The sequence below is a fragment of the Salmo trutta genome, chromosome 20 (genome assembly GCF_901001165.1).
Source record: "Salmo trutta chromosome 20, fSalTru1.1, whole genome shotgun sequence".
NCBI lineage: Eukaryota > Metazoa > Chordata > Actinopteri > Salmoniformes > Salmonidae > Salmo > Salmo trutta.
In genome coordinates this window covers 30,711,984-30,728,337 of record NC_042976.1, presented here as the reverse complement: position 1 = coordinate 30,728,337, position 16,354 = coordinate 30,711,984, and the positions used below count along the sequence as shown (strand labels likewise).

At 42.9% G+C, this 16,354-nt stretch overlaps 1 protein-coding gene across 4 annotated transcripts in view; it reads right to left on the bottom strand.

Annotated features, from left to right (window-relative positions):
• The window catches only part of LOC115155834 (interleukin-1 receptor accessory protein-like 1), a 333,713-nt gene that overhangs the window by 37,218 nt on the left and 280,141 nt on the right, over window positions 1-16,354 (bottom strand). For all 4 annotated transcript variants that reach the window (XM_029702809.1, XM_029702811.1, XM_029702810.1 and 1 more), the window contains exon 7: window positions 6,170-6,302. In XM_029702809.1, the coding sequence (XP_029558669.1) occupies window positions 6,170-6,302 (133 nt within the window). The remainder of the gene's footprint in view (window positions 1-6,169; window positions 6,303-16,354) is intronic.

The following is a 16,354-nucleotide window of genomic DNA, read 5'->3' as shown; positions in this document are numbered from 1 at the left end:
TTATTGAAAGAGATTGTGATACCTAACATCTCAAAATAGGGCTACTTAATGTTAGATCCCTCACTTCCAAGGCAGTTATAGTCAATGAACTAATCACTGATCATAATCTTGATGTGATTGGCCTGACTGAAACATGGCTAAAGCCTGATGAATTTACTGTGTTAAATGAGGCCTCACCTCCTGGTTACACTAGTGAACATATCCCCCGCTCATCCCGCAAAGGCGGAGGTGTTGCTAACATTTATGCAAATGTTCGTCTTTTGAGCATCTAGTCATCACTAAGTCAAGGATCCTGGGACTAAACACCTCCCTCTGCAACTGGATCCTGGACTTCCTGATGGGCCGCCCTCAGGTGGTGAGGGTAGGTAGCAACACATCTGCCACACTGATCCTCAACACTGGAGCTTCCCAGGGGTGCGTGCTCAGTCCCCTCATGTACTCCCTATTCACCCACGACTGCATGGTCAGGCATGACTCCAACACCATCATTAAGTTTGCAGACGACACAACAGTGGTAGGCCTGATCACCGACAACGACGAGACAGTCTATAGGGAGGAAGTCAGAGACCTGGCCGGGTGGTGCCAGAATAACAACCTATCCCTCAACGTAACAAACACTAAGGAGATTATTGTGGACTACAGGAAAAGGAGGATCGAGCACGCCCTCATTTTCATCGACGGGTGCTGTAGTGGAGCAGGTTGAGAGCTTCAAGTTCCTTGGTGTCCACATCAACAACAAACTAGAATGGTCCACACACACCAAGACAGTTGTGAAGAGGGCACGACAAAGCCTATTCCCCCTCAGGAAACTAAAAAGATTTGGCATGGGTCCTGAGATCCTCAAAAGGTTCTACAGCTGCAACATCAAGCGCATCCTGACTGGTTGCATCACTGCCTGGTACGGCAATTGCTCGGCCTCTGACTGCAAGGCACTACAGAGGGTAGTGTGTATGGCCCGGTACATCACTGGGGCTAAGCTGCCTGCCATCCAGGACCTCTAAACCAGGCAGTGTCAGAGGAAGGCCCTAAAAATTGTCAAAGACCCCAGCCACCCCAGTCATAGACTGTTCTCTCTACTACCGCATGGCAAGCGGTACCGGAGTGACAAGTCTAGGACAAAAAGGCTTCTCAACAGTTTTTACCCCCAAGCCATAAGACTCCTGAACAGGTAATCAAATGGCTACCCGGACTATTTGCAGTGCCCCCCCCCCAACCCCTCTTTTTACGCTGCTGCTACTCTCTGTTTATCATATACGCATAGTCACTTTAACTATACATTCATGTACATACTACCTCAATTGGGCCGACCAACCAGTGCTCCCGCACATTGGCTAACTGGGCTATCTGCATTGTGTCCCACCCACCACCCGCCAACCCCTCTTTTATGCTACTGCTACTCTCTGTTCATCATATATGCATAGTCACTTTAACCATATCTAGATGTACATACTACCTCAATCAGCCTGACTAACCGGTGTCTGTATGTAGTCTCGCTACTTTTATAGCCTCGCTACTGTACATAGCCTGTCTTTTTACTGTTGTTTTATTTCTTTACCTACCCATTGTTCACCTAATACCTTTTTTGCACTATTGCTTAGAGCCTGTAAGTAAGCATTTCTGTAAGGTCTACACCTGTTGTAGTCAGCGCACGTGACAAATAAACTTTGATTTGATTTGAATCTATGCAGCCTACTCAATCACTTTTTATAGCTACTGTTTACAGGCCTCCTGGGCCATATACAGCGTTCCTCACGGAGTTCCTTGAATTCCTATCAGACCTTGTAGTCATGGCAGATAATATTCTAATTCTTGGTGACTTTAATATTCACCTGGAAAAGTCCACAGACCCACTCCAAAAGGCTTTCGGAGCCATCATCGACGCAGTGGGTTTTGTCCATCATGTCTCCGGACCTACTCACTGCCACAGTCATACTCTGGACCTAGTTTTGTCCGGTGGAATAGATGTTGTGAATCTTAATGTTTTTCCTCATAATCCTGGACTATCGGACCACCATTTTATTACGTTTGCAATCGCAACAAATAATCTGCTCAGACCCCAACCAAAGATCATCAATAGTCGTGCTATAAATTCTCAGACAACACAAAGATTCCTAGATGCCCTTCCATACTCCCTCCACCTACCCAAGGACGTCAGAGTACAAAAATCAGTTAACCACCTAACTGAGGAACTCAATTTAACCTTGCGCAATACCCTAGATGCAGTCGCACCCCTAAAAATGAAAAACATTTGTCATAAGCTCCCTGGTATACAGAAAATACCCGAGCTCTGAAGCAAGCTTCCAGAAAATTGGAATGGAAATGGCGCCACACCAAACTGGAAGTCTTCCAACTAGCTTGGAAAGACAGTACCATGCAGTATCGAAGAGCCCTAACTGCTGCTCGATCATCCTATTTTTCCAACTTAATTGAGGAAAATAAAAATCATCCAAAATGTATTTTTGATACTGTCGCAAAGCTAACTAAAAAGCAGCATTCCCTAAGAGAGGATGGCTTTCACTTCAGCAGTGATACATTCATGTGAGGAACAGATCATGATCATTAGAAAGCAAATTACAGACTCCTCTTTAAATCTGTGTATTCCTCCAAAGCTCAGTTGTCCTGAGTCTGCACAACTCTGCCAGGACCTAGGATCAAGGGAGACACTCAAGTGTTTTAGTACTATATCTCTTGACACAATGATGAAAATAATCATGGACTCTAAACCTTCAAGCTGCATACTGGACCCTATTCCAACTAAACTACTGAAAGAGCTGCTTCCTGTGCTTGACCCTCCAATGTTGAACATAATAAACGGTTCTCTCTCCACCGGAAATCTACCAAACTCACTAAAAGTGGCAGTAATAAAGCCTCTCTTGAAAAAGCCAAACCTTGACCCAGAATTTTTTTTAAAAAACTATCGGCCTATATCGAATCACCCATTCCCCTTTCAAACCCAGACAAAACAGAGATACTTGTTCTAGGTCCCAAGAAACAAAGAGATCTTCTGTTGAATATGACAATTAATCTTGATGGTTGTACAGTCGTCTCAAATAAAACTGTGAAAGACCTCGGCGTTACACTGGACCCTGATCTCTCTTTTGACGAACATATCAAGACTGTTTCAAGGACAGCTTTTTTCCATCTACGTAACATTGCAAAAATCAGAAACTTTCTGTCCAAAAATGATGCAGAAAAATATATCTATGCTTTTGTCACTTCTAGGTTAGACTACTGCAATGCTCTACTTTCTGGCTACCCGGATAAAGCACTAAATAAACTTCAGTTAGTGCTAAACACGGCTGCTAGAATCTTGACTAGAACCAAAAAATGTTAACATATTAATCCAGTGCTAGCCTGGCTTCCTGTTAAGGCAAGGGCTGATTTCAAGGTTTACCTGATAACCTACAAAGCATTACATGGGCTTTCTCCTACCTATCTTTCCGATTTGGTCCTGCTGTACATTCCTACAAGTATGTTACGGTCACAAGACGCAGGCATCCTAACTGTCCCTAGAATTTCTAAGCAAACAGCTGGAGGCAGGGCTTTCTCCTATAGTGATCCATTTTTATGGAATGGTCGGTCTACCCATGTGAGAGACGCAGACTCGGTCTTAACCTTTAAGTCTTTATTGAAGACTCATCTCTTCAGTAGGTCCTATGATTGAGTGTAGTCTGGCCCAGGAGTGTGAAGGTGAACGGAAAGGCACTGGAGAAACGAACCACCCTTGCTGTCTCTGCCTGGCCGGTTCCCCTCTCTCCACTGGGATTCTCTGCCTCTAACCCTATTACAGAGGCTGAGTCACTGGCTTACTGGTGCTCTTCCATGCCGTCCCTAGGAGGGGTGCGTCACTTGAGTGGGTTGAGTCACTGACGTGATCTTCCTGTCTGGGTTGGCGCCCCCCCTTGGGTTGTGCCTTGGCGGAGATCTTTGTGGGCTATACTCGGCCTTGTCTCAGGATGGTAAGTTGGTGGTTGAAGCTATCTCTCTAGTGGTGTGGGGGCTGTGCTTTGGCAAAGTGGGTGGGGTTATATCCTGCCTGTTTGGCCCTGTCTGGGGGTATCGTCGGATGTGGCCAGTCCAATGCAAACTCCTGTGCGCTCCTCGTCTCCTGCCTAAGGTGAAAAAGCTGTTCACCCGCCGCTCTACCCTCAGGTGGGTGGTCGAAAACTGCCCGGAAGTGGTGCCATTGTGGTGCCATTGTTGGTGTAGGCGGAGGCACTGGAGGCACTCCTCTTCTCTCCCAGCGATCCATCGTCTGCAGGATGCGATCCATGGCGGTGCCGAGATGTTGTAACATGGTGCTGCTGGACGCGCTCCTCGACCCCTAATACGGGGTTGTCTGCTCCTGCTGACTCCATATCCTCAACGGTGCGGAATTCTGTCATAATGGTCGGTGTAGCTGGTGTATGCAGTCAGGCGCAGGAGAGCAGAGAATTGGGAGCAACGTAACTTTACTCAAACTAATGAATGGTGCAAGGTAAAACACTACACTTGCCCAAACATAAACACACGAACATCAACTTTTACGTACGGGCAAAAAATAGCACCCGTCGAAATAACCAGTCACCAACATTACCGAACATGACATAAAACAATCCCGCACAACACCATGGGGGAAACAGAGGGTTAAATACATGAACAATAATTAGGGGAATGAAAAACAGGTGTGTAGAAACAAAGACAAAACAAATGGAAAATGAAAAGTGGATCGGCAAAGAGACCGGTGACGCCGAGCGCCGCCCGAACAAGGAGAGGAACCGATTTCGGCTGAAGTCGTGACACTGAATCCTTGAGCTGACACGGTAAAAATCAGTTGTTCTGCCCCTGAACAAGGCAGGTAACTAGGCTGTGATTGTAAATAAGAATTTGTTCTTAACTGACTTGCCTAGTTAAATAAAGGTTCAATTAAAAAAAAATACTGTATCCGAGTGTTCTGACCTCACAACAGCAGTCAAACACCCAGGCTAATGTTGGCTAGCTTGCTAGCTATTTCCAGACACATTTACATGCCCTAGCAGAGCTGGTTAGGCTGTTTTCATGTTATCCAGAGCGTTGGTGTGCTGCAGGCAACAATTCAATTACACTTTTTCTTTTATATACTGTCTGGCAAGTTCGATGTATAAGTAGCCAACTAATGTTAGGTAACTAGCTAACATACCGGTTCATACTGCTGTAATGCTACGCGGTTTGTAAGGATAGCGTAGCTAACAAATTATGAGCCAACATAACGTGTAATGTTACTTATTTGAAAAGTCATGACTTTTTTACATTGCTCAACATTTTCTTAACATTTGTCATAATTAGTTAAAGCAATGAATTTGTATCCGCTCTCGTCGGACATATTTTCCGTTGTTTTCTTCAAATCTGAAAACAATGTGAAGCCACGCCCATTTTCGGAAGAATTGCATTATGGGTCCTAATCGCACGGAAATAGTGTCCACTGCTTGTATACTTCGTATTTTGGCGAATTTAGTACGACATCCGGAAACTTTTGGCATTTTAACTATAACCATACTACGACCAATAAGCATACTACATACTCAATTTACGTCACAAATAGTATGGTTAGTGCAGTTAGTATGAGTATTCGAACACAGCTGTAGTGTTCAGTGGACTCAGTAGTGTTTGAGTGTGAAACAGAGCAGAGAGCATGAAGGAACAGATCCGTATGAACGGCCAGACTTGAGCAAACAGCCAAACAGACGTACAGACATACAGACACTAGATAGACTTGTCTTTGGTGTGCTAGAGATGCCTGATGATGAAAGAGCAGTGACAGTAGGAGCAACAGACTGGGTTTGTCTGCCTGTCTGTCTGCGCTTACAAAGGGAATGGGTAACGGTTAGACATGACAGTTTAAATAATAGCTCATCAAAGGTTTTGGGGTTAAAGTAGTACATCATAGTTTGGTCTACTATAGTATCCAATGGTAAATGGTGCTTTGGGATGTTGCTGTGTGATGTATCTGTAAATATGTCCATTGGAACAGTGTACTGTGTTTTTATTAGGCTACTGTAGTTATACATGGTTCATGTTACACACTGACCATATTTACAATGTACTCAGTTATCCTAATCGTATCTGAGGGACTTAAAACAACATGATTACACATTAAGCCATATTGTTACTACATTAGAACTGCGGTGAGTTAAACAACCATGTGTCTTACTTGATTTCGCTCTCTTCGATTCTCTCCTCATCCAGGTCCTCGATGAACTTCTCTCCCTTCATCCAGTAGATTAGCGGACTGGCGTCCCCTGCGTAGCCGAAGAAAGCTCTGCACGTCAGGTTCAGGGCACTTCCTGTGGAGACAGGAAATGACACACCGTTATTCTTCTCAGTCCTTCAACACATAAATTGGTACACTACTGTACGTAGAGAAATAGCAGATATGGAATAGTATTGCACACTGGTTAGCAGTAGAGAGACGGCTAACTAGGTCATTCTGTTGCTTTCAGGTCATGAGGACAATACATAGGTGTGCACGCACACACACACACACACACACGCACACACACGTTGCCTCCAGGGGGAGAGTATACGTCAGATGTGATGTCATTACTAAAGGGTGTTCAGGTGGAAAGGTCTGACGCTTTCAGTCCCTTCCACAAACACTGTTACCAAACCCCTGAGGTGTGAAACATAGCACAGACTAGATACCCAAGACCTTATCTAGACATTTCACTATGTACAAATAGTACAAAGAGCCCCCTAACAAACACTCTCACTCACAGTCATGCTGGTACAGTCCCCCTCACAGAGATACCACTCTTGGCGCTAACATTTACATAGAAACCAACAAATGACATTCTGATGAAATCTCGGCCATGTTTTTCATCACATCTCTGTTTTGGAAATCTTAACTGAATAGGAGAGACAGTGTTGGTCCAATAAATACCAGTCCCACACACCACAAGGGGGCACTGAAGAGCTTCCAAACACTCAATCCCACCATCTGAGAGAGGAGAGGAAAAGTGGGTTTGGGGTTTGACAGTAACTGTTTTCTGTCAATGATACCTGAATTAGAAACACTCATTGTCAGTATTCTTCTCTTGTTGGTTCTATTTCAGGTCCTGTGAGTTCATATGTGAGCCCAAGAGTTCAAACACATCGTCATCCAATCAGCTTACTGTTCTAGACAACAAGGAGAAAGGAAACAAACAATCTCCAAACAATGAAACATTAACAGTTGTCTCTGATGGTGTAGAATGTCTGTTTGCACACACAGAGAAATGACAAACATATGTCTGCATCTTAAATAATAGAAAACAGTAGGAGAAACTCCATGCTTATCCTGTGTAGACCACTGACTGCACACTGTACACGGCACAGTGCATACTGCAGGGCTTAGAGCTCAGAGCTACTCCTTTAATTCAATACATGAAGCTCTCTCTCTCTCCTCCCTCTCTCCCCCACTCTGCATTTCCATTCCATGTAGTGTGTTTCTCTGAGGGCTTACTGCAGTAGCAAGTGGTTAGGCTGACTGAACCACCACGTCTCCATGTAAACAACACATGCACTGTATGTACAGTACCAGTCAAAAGTTTGGAGACACATACTCATTCCAGGGTTTTTCTTTATTTTTTACTATTTTCTACATTGTAGATAATGAATGCTTCACAGTGTTCAAGTAACAGACGCATCTCAACATCAACTGTTCAGAGGAGACTGCGTGAATCAGGCCTTCATGGTCGACTTGCTGCAAAGAAACCACTACTAAAGGATACCAACAAGAAGAGACTTGCTTGGGCCAAGAAACACAAGGAGTGGACATTAGACCGGTGGAAGTCTGTCCTTTGGTCTGATGAGTCCAAATTTGAGATTTTTGGTTCCAACCGCTGTGTCTTTGTGAGACGCAGAGTAGGTGAACGGATGATCTCCGCATGTGTGGTTCCCACCGTGAATCATGGAGGAGGAGGTGTGATGGTGTGGGGGCGCTTGGATGGTGACTGTGTCAGTGATTTATTTAGAATTCAAGGCACACTTAACCAGCATGGCTTCTAAAGCATTATGCAGCGATACACCATCCCATCTGGTTTGTGCTTAGTGGGACTATCATTTGTTTTTCAACAGGACAATGACCCAACACACCTCCAGGCTGTGTAAGGGCTATTTGACAAAGAAGGAGAGTGATGGAGTGATGCATCAGATGACCTGGTCTCCACAATCACCTGACCTAAACCCAATTGAGATGGTTTGGGATGAGTTGGACTGCAGAGTGAAGGAAAAGCAGCCAACAAGTGCTCAGCATATATGCGAACTCCTTCAAGACTGTTGGAAAATTATTCCTTATGAAGTTGGTTGAGTGAATGCCAAGAGTGTGCAAAGATGTCATCAAGGTAAAGGGTTGCTACTTTTAAGAATATAAAATATAAAATATATTATAATTTGTTAAACACTTTTTTGGGTACTACATGATTCCATGTGTTATTTCATAGATTTGTCTTCGCTATTATTCTACAATGTAGAAAATAGTACAAATAAAGAAAAACCTTTGAATGAGTAGATATGTCCAAACTTTTGACTAGTACTGTATGTTCGGGAGCTGCTCATCACATAGTGCCTCTCTGGAGAGACACTGTTGCGCCTGGCTCGGGGCAAACTGCTGTGTTTGGTGGGAGAGAGAGAGATGGCGATGAGGGATAGAGAGGGAAGGGTAAAGGGAGGGGTAGAGCGAGAGAGAGAGAAAGAAAGAGGTAGCGAGGGAGGGGAGAGTGGGAGACTAATGCAGCATTATAAAAAGGCTATAGGCGTTACTGGGGAATAACAGTTAATCCTGGTTTTCTGTGGTGTCTGTTTTCCTCGACTCTGATGAGCCTTGTTGCTATGTACTCTATGTCCTGTGCGGTATGTTTCCTCCAGTATATTGCTCATAACACACCGCTCATGCTAGCAGCACGTACATTCATTTGGGTCACGGCTAAAGAAAATGTCCTGCCTAGATACATTGGTTCTGTTCACTTGGTGACTTCTAAATCGTTCGATGGGTCAGAGTACAAAGAACATTTGGGATCCAAAATCCCCAACAATGAAACTCAAGCCCTTTCTGTGAGGAGCAGTGTCTGACATTTCCAAAGTTCACCAGCCACTAGGTGGATGGTATTTGTGCCGAGTACAGGACAATGCAGAGGGCACACAGCACACACTGTACCTATACAACCACACAGCACACACTGTACCTATACAACCACACAGCACACACTGTACCTATACAACCACACAGAACACACTGTACCAATACAACCACACAGCACACACTGTACCTATACAACCACACAGCACACACTGTACCAATACAACCCCACAGCACACACTGTACCTATACAACCACACAGCACACACTGTACCAATACAACCCCACAGCACACACTGTACCTATACAACCACACAGCACACACTGTACCTATACAACCACACAGCACACACTGTACCTATACAACCACACAGCACACACTGTACCTATACAACCACACAGCACACACTGTACCTATACAACCACACAGCACACACTGTACCTATACAACCACACAGCACACACTGTACCTATACAACCACACAGCACACACTGTACCAATACAACCACACAGCACACACTGTACCAATACAACCCCACAGCACACACTGTACCTATACAACCACACAGCACACACTGTACCTATACAACCACACAGCATCATTTAGAACGTTGGCAGTCTGCTAGAATGTTAGACCCATGGATGTAGAACACCACTTTAAAACTAATGCTGTTCTATAGTCTATGGTTATACCAGCATGGCCATCCTACTGCATTACCTGATGGCAGTGGCAGTGGCCAGAGACAGACAAACAGCAGAGAATACCAGGGCCATACACAAACTTCATCACCTTCAAAACCCCACACATAGTTGGGCAAGGTCATCGGCGAAGTTGGGGAACTAATCTGTTGTGTGTGTGTGTGTGTGTGTGGGGTGGGGTCGTGGGTGGGGTGCACTCTATGTCGGTGTTTTAAACCAGAGATCAGTTTTAATCTGGTAATTTCATGCCTCTGTCCGTCCTGTGCTCCAGTAGGAAGTCTCCACTGAGCTCCGGGGGAAATCGCAGGAAATTGTCGGCAGCATCCCGCTGGGTCCCCCCTAATCCAGCCGTCACACTCTCCTTTCCTTTCCCCAGGTTCCCATCCAGCCCCCCAGCCCTGTGTGTGTGTCTGTGTGTGTATGGTGGACACAGAAAGAAGCAGCCTTCTAAGAGACAGTGTGCATCTCTCTCAGTTCTCTCTTTTTTATTACTGCATCCTTGTATAACACAAAAGAGGAAAACAGCAAACCAATGTTTTACTATGATACCTCTTCTCCCCCCCCCCACACACAGCTTACCTGCTCTCCTCTCTTAAACCTCCATTTGATTCAGCTAACATACACCCACGCTTGTGTATGCCCAAAAATAGCAGGGTTTACTTTAGCCAAAATGACCCGGAGGAAATAAATCCCGTTGCAAAATAATGCTTTTTATTCATTGATGTTAATACCAGTCGATGGAAATACATTTGACCATCATGCGTATTGGTCTATAGGTTAATTTGTATAATTTAGTGGAATTAAATTGGCCTGTGTATTCTCATTAGTCATCATGCATCATATTTATCCAACACAACTATCACATGTGCACAGCATACAGAGCCTATTTTGAGGGGGATTTCTCCTGCAGCTCCTCAGCTGGTTGCTGCTGGAGTAAAACATGTGCTTTTATAAACACATTCATTGCGTAACAATTCTAACAATTCACGTGTTAAAAATAGTTTTGGTGCTCAATTAAAAAGAGCTACTATTGTTATTTCTCAGCTGGTAATTGAAGCGCGACACCCATTCACCATTCAAGTGCAGGCAACAGGCTATCAGTGCATCACCCACCACTTTACAATGTGAGCTGGAGGCAGTATGCATTTTGAAAACATACTTCATTGTTTGAAACCTGAATGTTTAATGTCCTATTATGAGGCATGTCTTACATTGCTTCAAAGTAGCCTGTAGGCAAAATCCAAACATGGAAACGTGGAGGCAATTATTTTATAAAGACTTCATAGGCGGTGCGTGACTTTCAAGTTTGGGGAAGCTTTCAATTTATCCTACCATTTCTGCCATTTTGCGGGGCAGTTATGATTTTCATATTTTCGTGCAACAGTTTAACTTCAATAATCACGTTTTCATTTCTCAAAATCATTGTCACGTGTTTAATCATAAAAATCTTAATTAAATTGATAAAAATCCAAAAGTTAAATAGTCAACAAATGGGAGATCACCAGCCTCTGTCATATGAACATGTTTAATACACCGTGCTCCATTAGCGACTAAAGAAATTAGCAAATGGAACTCATAGCCTATAGGCTAATGCAGCAGTAGGCCTTTAAACTTCCATTGCTCTTTCACACAAGGATTGGTGATTATCGAGGCGGAGACTGTTGAAAAGATTGTTCAAAAAGTTTACTGTGAGGAACTATAGTTTTATTATATTATTATTTTCAATGGATGTTAAAAAAAACACTTTCCTACATTTCCGCACAGCAGGCCAGGTACTTCTATGCACAGAGAAACCAGACACATGCTCATTGCTCACATGGAGTACAAAAAAAAAGACAATGAAAAAATGTACAAATCTCGTAAATGATATTTGATATAAACCAAAACTTGTTTCTCACAAGTGTAGCAGGTTGTGAACTCCGCAAACAATGTTTCCACTCTGAGAATGAGAACGGTAAATTACTAATTAATACATGCATTAACAGACATTAATATAACCAAATGGAGGGGATTAACTGTACATTTACTGCTGGTGACATATGTAATGAGGAATTTATACTTTTTTTATCAAAGGGCAAACAACTCACACATGAAACAATGAATGCGCAATAATTGGCGGGAGACAGCAGAGCAATTCTGGAGAGACTCGCTGTCACGTCCTGACCCTTGTAAGATGTCATTTTCTACAGTAGAGTAGGTCAGGGCGTGACAGGGGTGTTTTTGGGTGGTTTTCTATGTTTTCTATTTCTATGTTTAAATTCTAGGTTTCTATTTCTATGTTTTTTTGGGGGGCGATGATCTCCAATTAGATGCAGCTGGTCCTCGTTGTCTCTAATTGGAGATCATATTTAACTAGGGGTTTTTCCACCTGTGTTTGTGGGCAGTTATTTTCTGTTTAGTCTCTGTACCTGACAGAACTGTATTCTGATCGTTTGCCATTTGTTATTTTGTCTTTAGTGTTTTTGAGTTAATAAATATCATAATGAGCACTCAACACGCTGCGTTTTGGTCCCCTCTATACGACAGCCGTTACACTTGCCTATATCTTCACCACACACCCCTCCCCTTCTTCTTGTCTCAACATTTTAAATTGTACTCAAGACATATTATCGTCACACATATTTTAGATGCTTTTCACTGACAGCTGCAAGTCAATAATCAGCTAGGCATATTGGCATGCTATTTCTGGGCAAATGTCCTTCCTATTGGACCCTTTTTCCCTATTGGACCCACCGCTATGCTATTTCTCTCCTGTTCTATTGGTTTTCATATCAACTTTCTTTCATTGTCCAGAAGCCAAAGACACAATCCTAGTCATATCAGCAACCCATCCTAGTTGTTGCATCTTTAGATTCCCCCTCTTTCTAAATGTTAATCTCTGTCACATATGGAACCGCTATCCAGTGCGCTGTTCAGAATGGTGTTCTCTCAGGTTCGCTGTTAAAATTGTGTTTTTCCAGGTGCGCTGTTTAGAATGGTGTCTTCTCAGGCGCGCTGTTAGAATGGTGTTTTCTCAGGTACGCTGTTTAGAATGGTGTCTTCTCAGGCGCGCTGTTAGAATGGTGTTTTCTCAGGTACGCTGTTTAGAATGGTGTTTTCTCAGGTTCGCTGTTTAGAATGGTGTTTTCTCAGGTACGCTGTTTAGAATGGTGTTTTCTCAGGTACGCTGTTTAGAATGGTGTTTTCTCAGGTTCGCTGTTTAGAATGGTGTTTTCTCAGGTACGCTGTTTAGAATGGTGTTTTCTCAGGTACGCTGTTTAGAATGGTGTTTTCTCAGGTACGCTGTTAGAATGGTGTTTTCTCAGGTACGCTGTTTAGAATGGTGTTTTCTCAGGTTCGCTGTTTAGAATGGTGTTTTCTCAGGTTCGCTGTTTAGAATGGTGTTTTCTCAGGTACGCTGTTTAGAATGGTGTTTTCTCAGGCGCGCTGTTAGAATGGTGTTTTCTCAGGTGCGCTGTTTAGAATGGTGTTTTCTCAGGTGCGCTGTTTAGAATGGTGTTTTCTCAGGTACGCTGTTAGAATGGTGTTCTCAGGTACGCTGTTTAGAATGGTGTTTTCTTAGGTACGCTGTTTAGAATGGTGTTTTCTCAGGTACGCTGTTTAGAATGGTGTTTTCTTAGGTACGCTGTTTAGAATGGTGTTTTCTCAGGTACGCTGTTTAGAATGGTGTTTTCTCAGGTACGCTGTTAGAATGGTGTTTTCTCAGGTTCGCTGTTTAGAATGGTGTTTTCTCAGGTTCGCTGTTTAGAATGGTGTTTTCTCAGGTACGCTGTTAGAATGGTGTTTTCTCAGGTTCGCTGTTTAGAATGGTGTTTTCTCAGGTTCGCTGTTTAGAATGGTGTTTTCTCAGGTACGCTGTTAGAATGGTGTTTTCTCAGGTACGCTGTTTAGAATGGTGTTTTCTCAGGTACGCTGTTTAGAATGGTGTTTTCTCAGGTTCGCTGTTTAGAATGGTGTTTTCTCAGGTTCGCTGTTTAGAATGGTGTTTTCTCAGGTTCGTTGTTTAGAATGGTGTTTTCTCAGGTACGCTGTTAGAATGGTGTTTTCTCAGGTTCGCTGTTTAGAATGGTGTTTTCTCAGGTTCGCTGTTTAGAATGGTGTTTTCTCAGGTACGCTGTTTAGAATGGTGTTTTCTCAGGTACGCTGTTTAGAATGGTGTTTTCTCAGGTACGCTGTTTAGAATGGTGTTTTCTCAGGTACGCTGTTAGAATGGTGTTTTCTCAGGTTCGCTGTTAGAATGGTGTTTTCTCAGGTACGCTGTTTAGAATGGTGTTTTCTCAGGTACGCTGTAAAAATTGTGTTTTTCCAGGTGCGCTGTTCAGAATGATGATTTCCTGTGAATTGCATTTTGGCAAATGTTTGAAAATGTTTTATTGTCTGCTTCATTACAGGAGCTGCATGTTCTGTTAAGATGCATTACCATAATGTAAATGTGGTTTCTGTTATTCTGAACACCGTGGGTGGACGCCCTAATGGGTTACTTACCCAGTGCATATGGGTTCGGTACATTTCTCAAATGTACAGGAAATTTAAGCTTTCCCGGTCACTTTGTCTGGTGCCTCATTTTCCTAACGTAAACCCTGACACATATTCACACACACATTACCTCACTCAAACTCACAGCCAACCCAGAGGCTAACCCACTTTATACGGCCACTTTATGTGTGTGTGTGTGTGTGGAGTTTAAGAACCCTGATAACCTTGTGCTTCTTAAGAGAAGAAATACTGAGCTGTCTTAAAGGCGGGACACTTTAAAGGCCTACCAGTCCATTTTATTAGACCAATACAATAAATTACAGACAGGACTATTAGGATGAGAGAGAGAGGCAACCAGAAACAAGTTCAATTATGACCTTGTGTTGAGGGGGAAGGTTTTTAAAAGAGCACACAACCTACATAAAAAAATACTACAGTTTAATATAGAATAATACAGTACTATAGAATTCTGTTGTAAACTGTAGTATACTGTAGAATACTATAGTAAATACTACAGTATATCCACACAAAAAAAACACTGCAGTAAATACTACAAAACTGACAGCAAGAACACTATAGTCCGCGAAGACACTACAGTCTTTAATTTGCCCATTCTCCTCCACCATATCACAATATGTGAGAAACCTACATGCCAAGTATAGCCCATATGTTCCCTACAGGTTATAGAATAGAGCAGAATCTTCAGACCCCAGTCCTACCTACCTACAGGTTATAGAATAGAGCAGAATCTCTGAACTATCTTCAGACCCCAGTCCTACCTACTTACAGGTTATAGAATAGAGCAGAATCTCTGAACTATCTTCAGACCCCAGTCCTACCTACTTACAGGTTATAGAATAGAGCAGAATCTCTGAACTATCTTCAGACCCCAGTCCTACCTACCTACAGGTTATAGAACATTTGCTCTTTTAGTATTTCTACAGTAGGTTTCCTCAAGGACAAAGTCCTCCACTTCTATGTCAAAGATAATAAAACCAAAAACACTTCAGCAAATACTTCAGCAGTCTAAGGCACTGCATCTCAATGCTAGAGGCGTCACTGCAGTCCCTGGTTCGAATCCATGATGCGACTCCATGATTCGAATCGAATCCAGCGTCACTGGGGTAGGCTGTCATTGTAAATAAGAATGTGTTATTAACTGGCTTGCCTAGTTAAATAAAGGTTACATTTTTTTAAAGACTACATTAATGTCCCCAAAAACACTACAGTAAATACTATAGTATACTACAGTCCGCAAAAACATTACAGTAAATACTACAGTATATACTACTCTTATTTTTGTATAGTTTTTATAATATAGTAAACTGTAAATACTACAGTATACTCCTGTAACGTGCACCCAGGTGGGGCCCCAGGACCGATTTTGGGAGACCCCGTACTGCACGGTCGGAACTAGAAGCACAAGCATTTTGCTACACTCGCATTAACATCTGCTAACTATGTGTAAGTGACCAATAAAATTAGATTAGATTTGATTTGATTACTACAGTATACTACAGTAAATACTACAGTATTCAGTGTAGTGTTTTTGAGGACTTCAGTCTGCAAAACCACAACACTAAACACTAAAGTAAAGTCAGCAACAATACTACAGTGAATATTATAGTATTCCGAACGTAGTATACACTTTAGTATTTTTTCATGAAGACACAATAGCCTGCACTGTACCAGCTATACGGGCTATTCTAGTATTCAACATTGCAGGAGAAGAGAAGATTTTCCTTGCATCTAGAGTTTGTAATGCCCTTGTAAAAAACAATAAGAGGTAGATCTGTGTAAATGTGAAGTAATGTTGAGTGTGACAGTGTACACAAATAATAAGTGCACCTGAGGGTGACTATCTGTGTGTGTGTGTACTGTGTGTGTGTGTGTGTGTGTGTGTGTGTGTGTGTGTGTGTGTGTGTGTGTGTGTGTGTGTGTGTGTGTGTGTGTGTGTGCGTGTGGCAAATCTATTCTCTTGTATGACTGACAGCCTCCCCCCGGGCTGGTAGCTGGTCATGCCATGTTATGGAGGAGAGATTTCAGATCCATCCCTTCTTTATTTTCATTTCTCTGAGTATCCCTCTATTTCCCACAGACTGCCA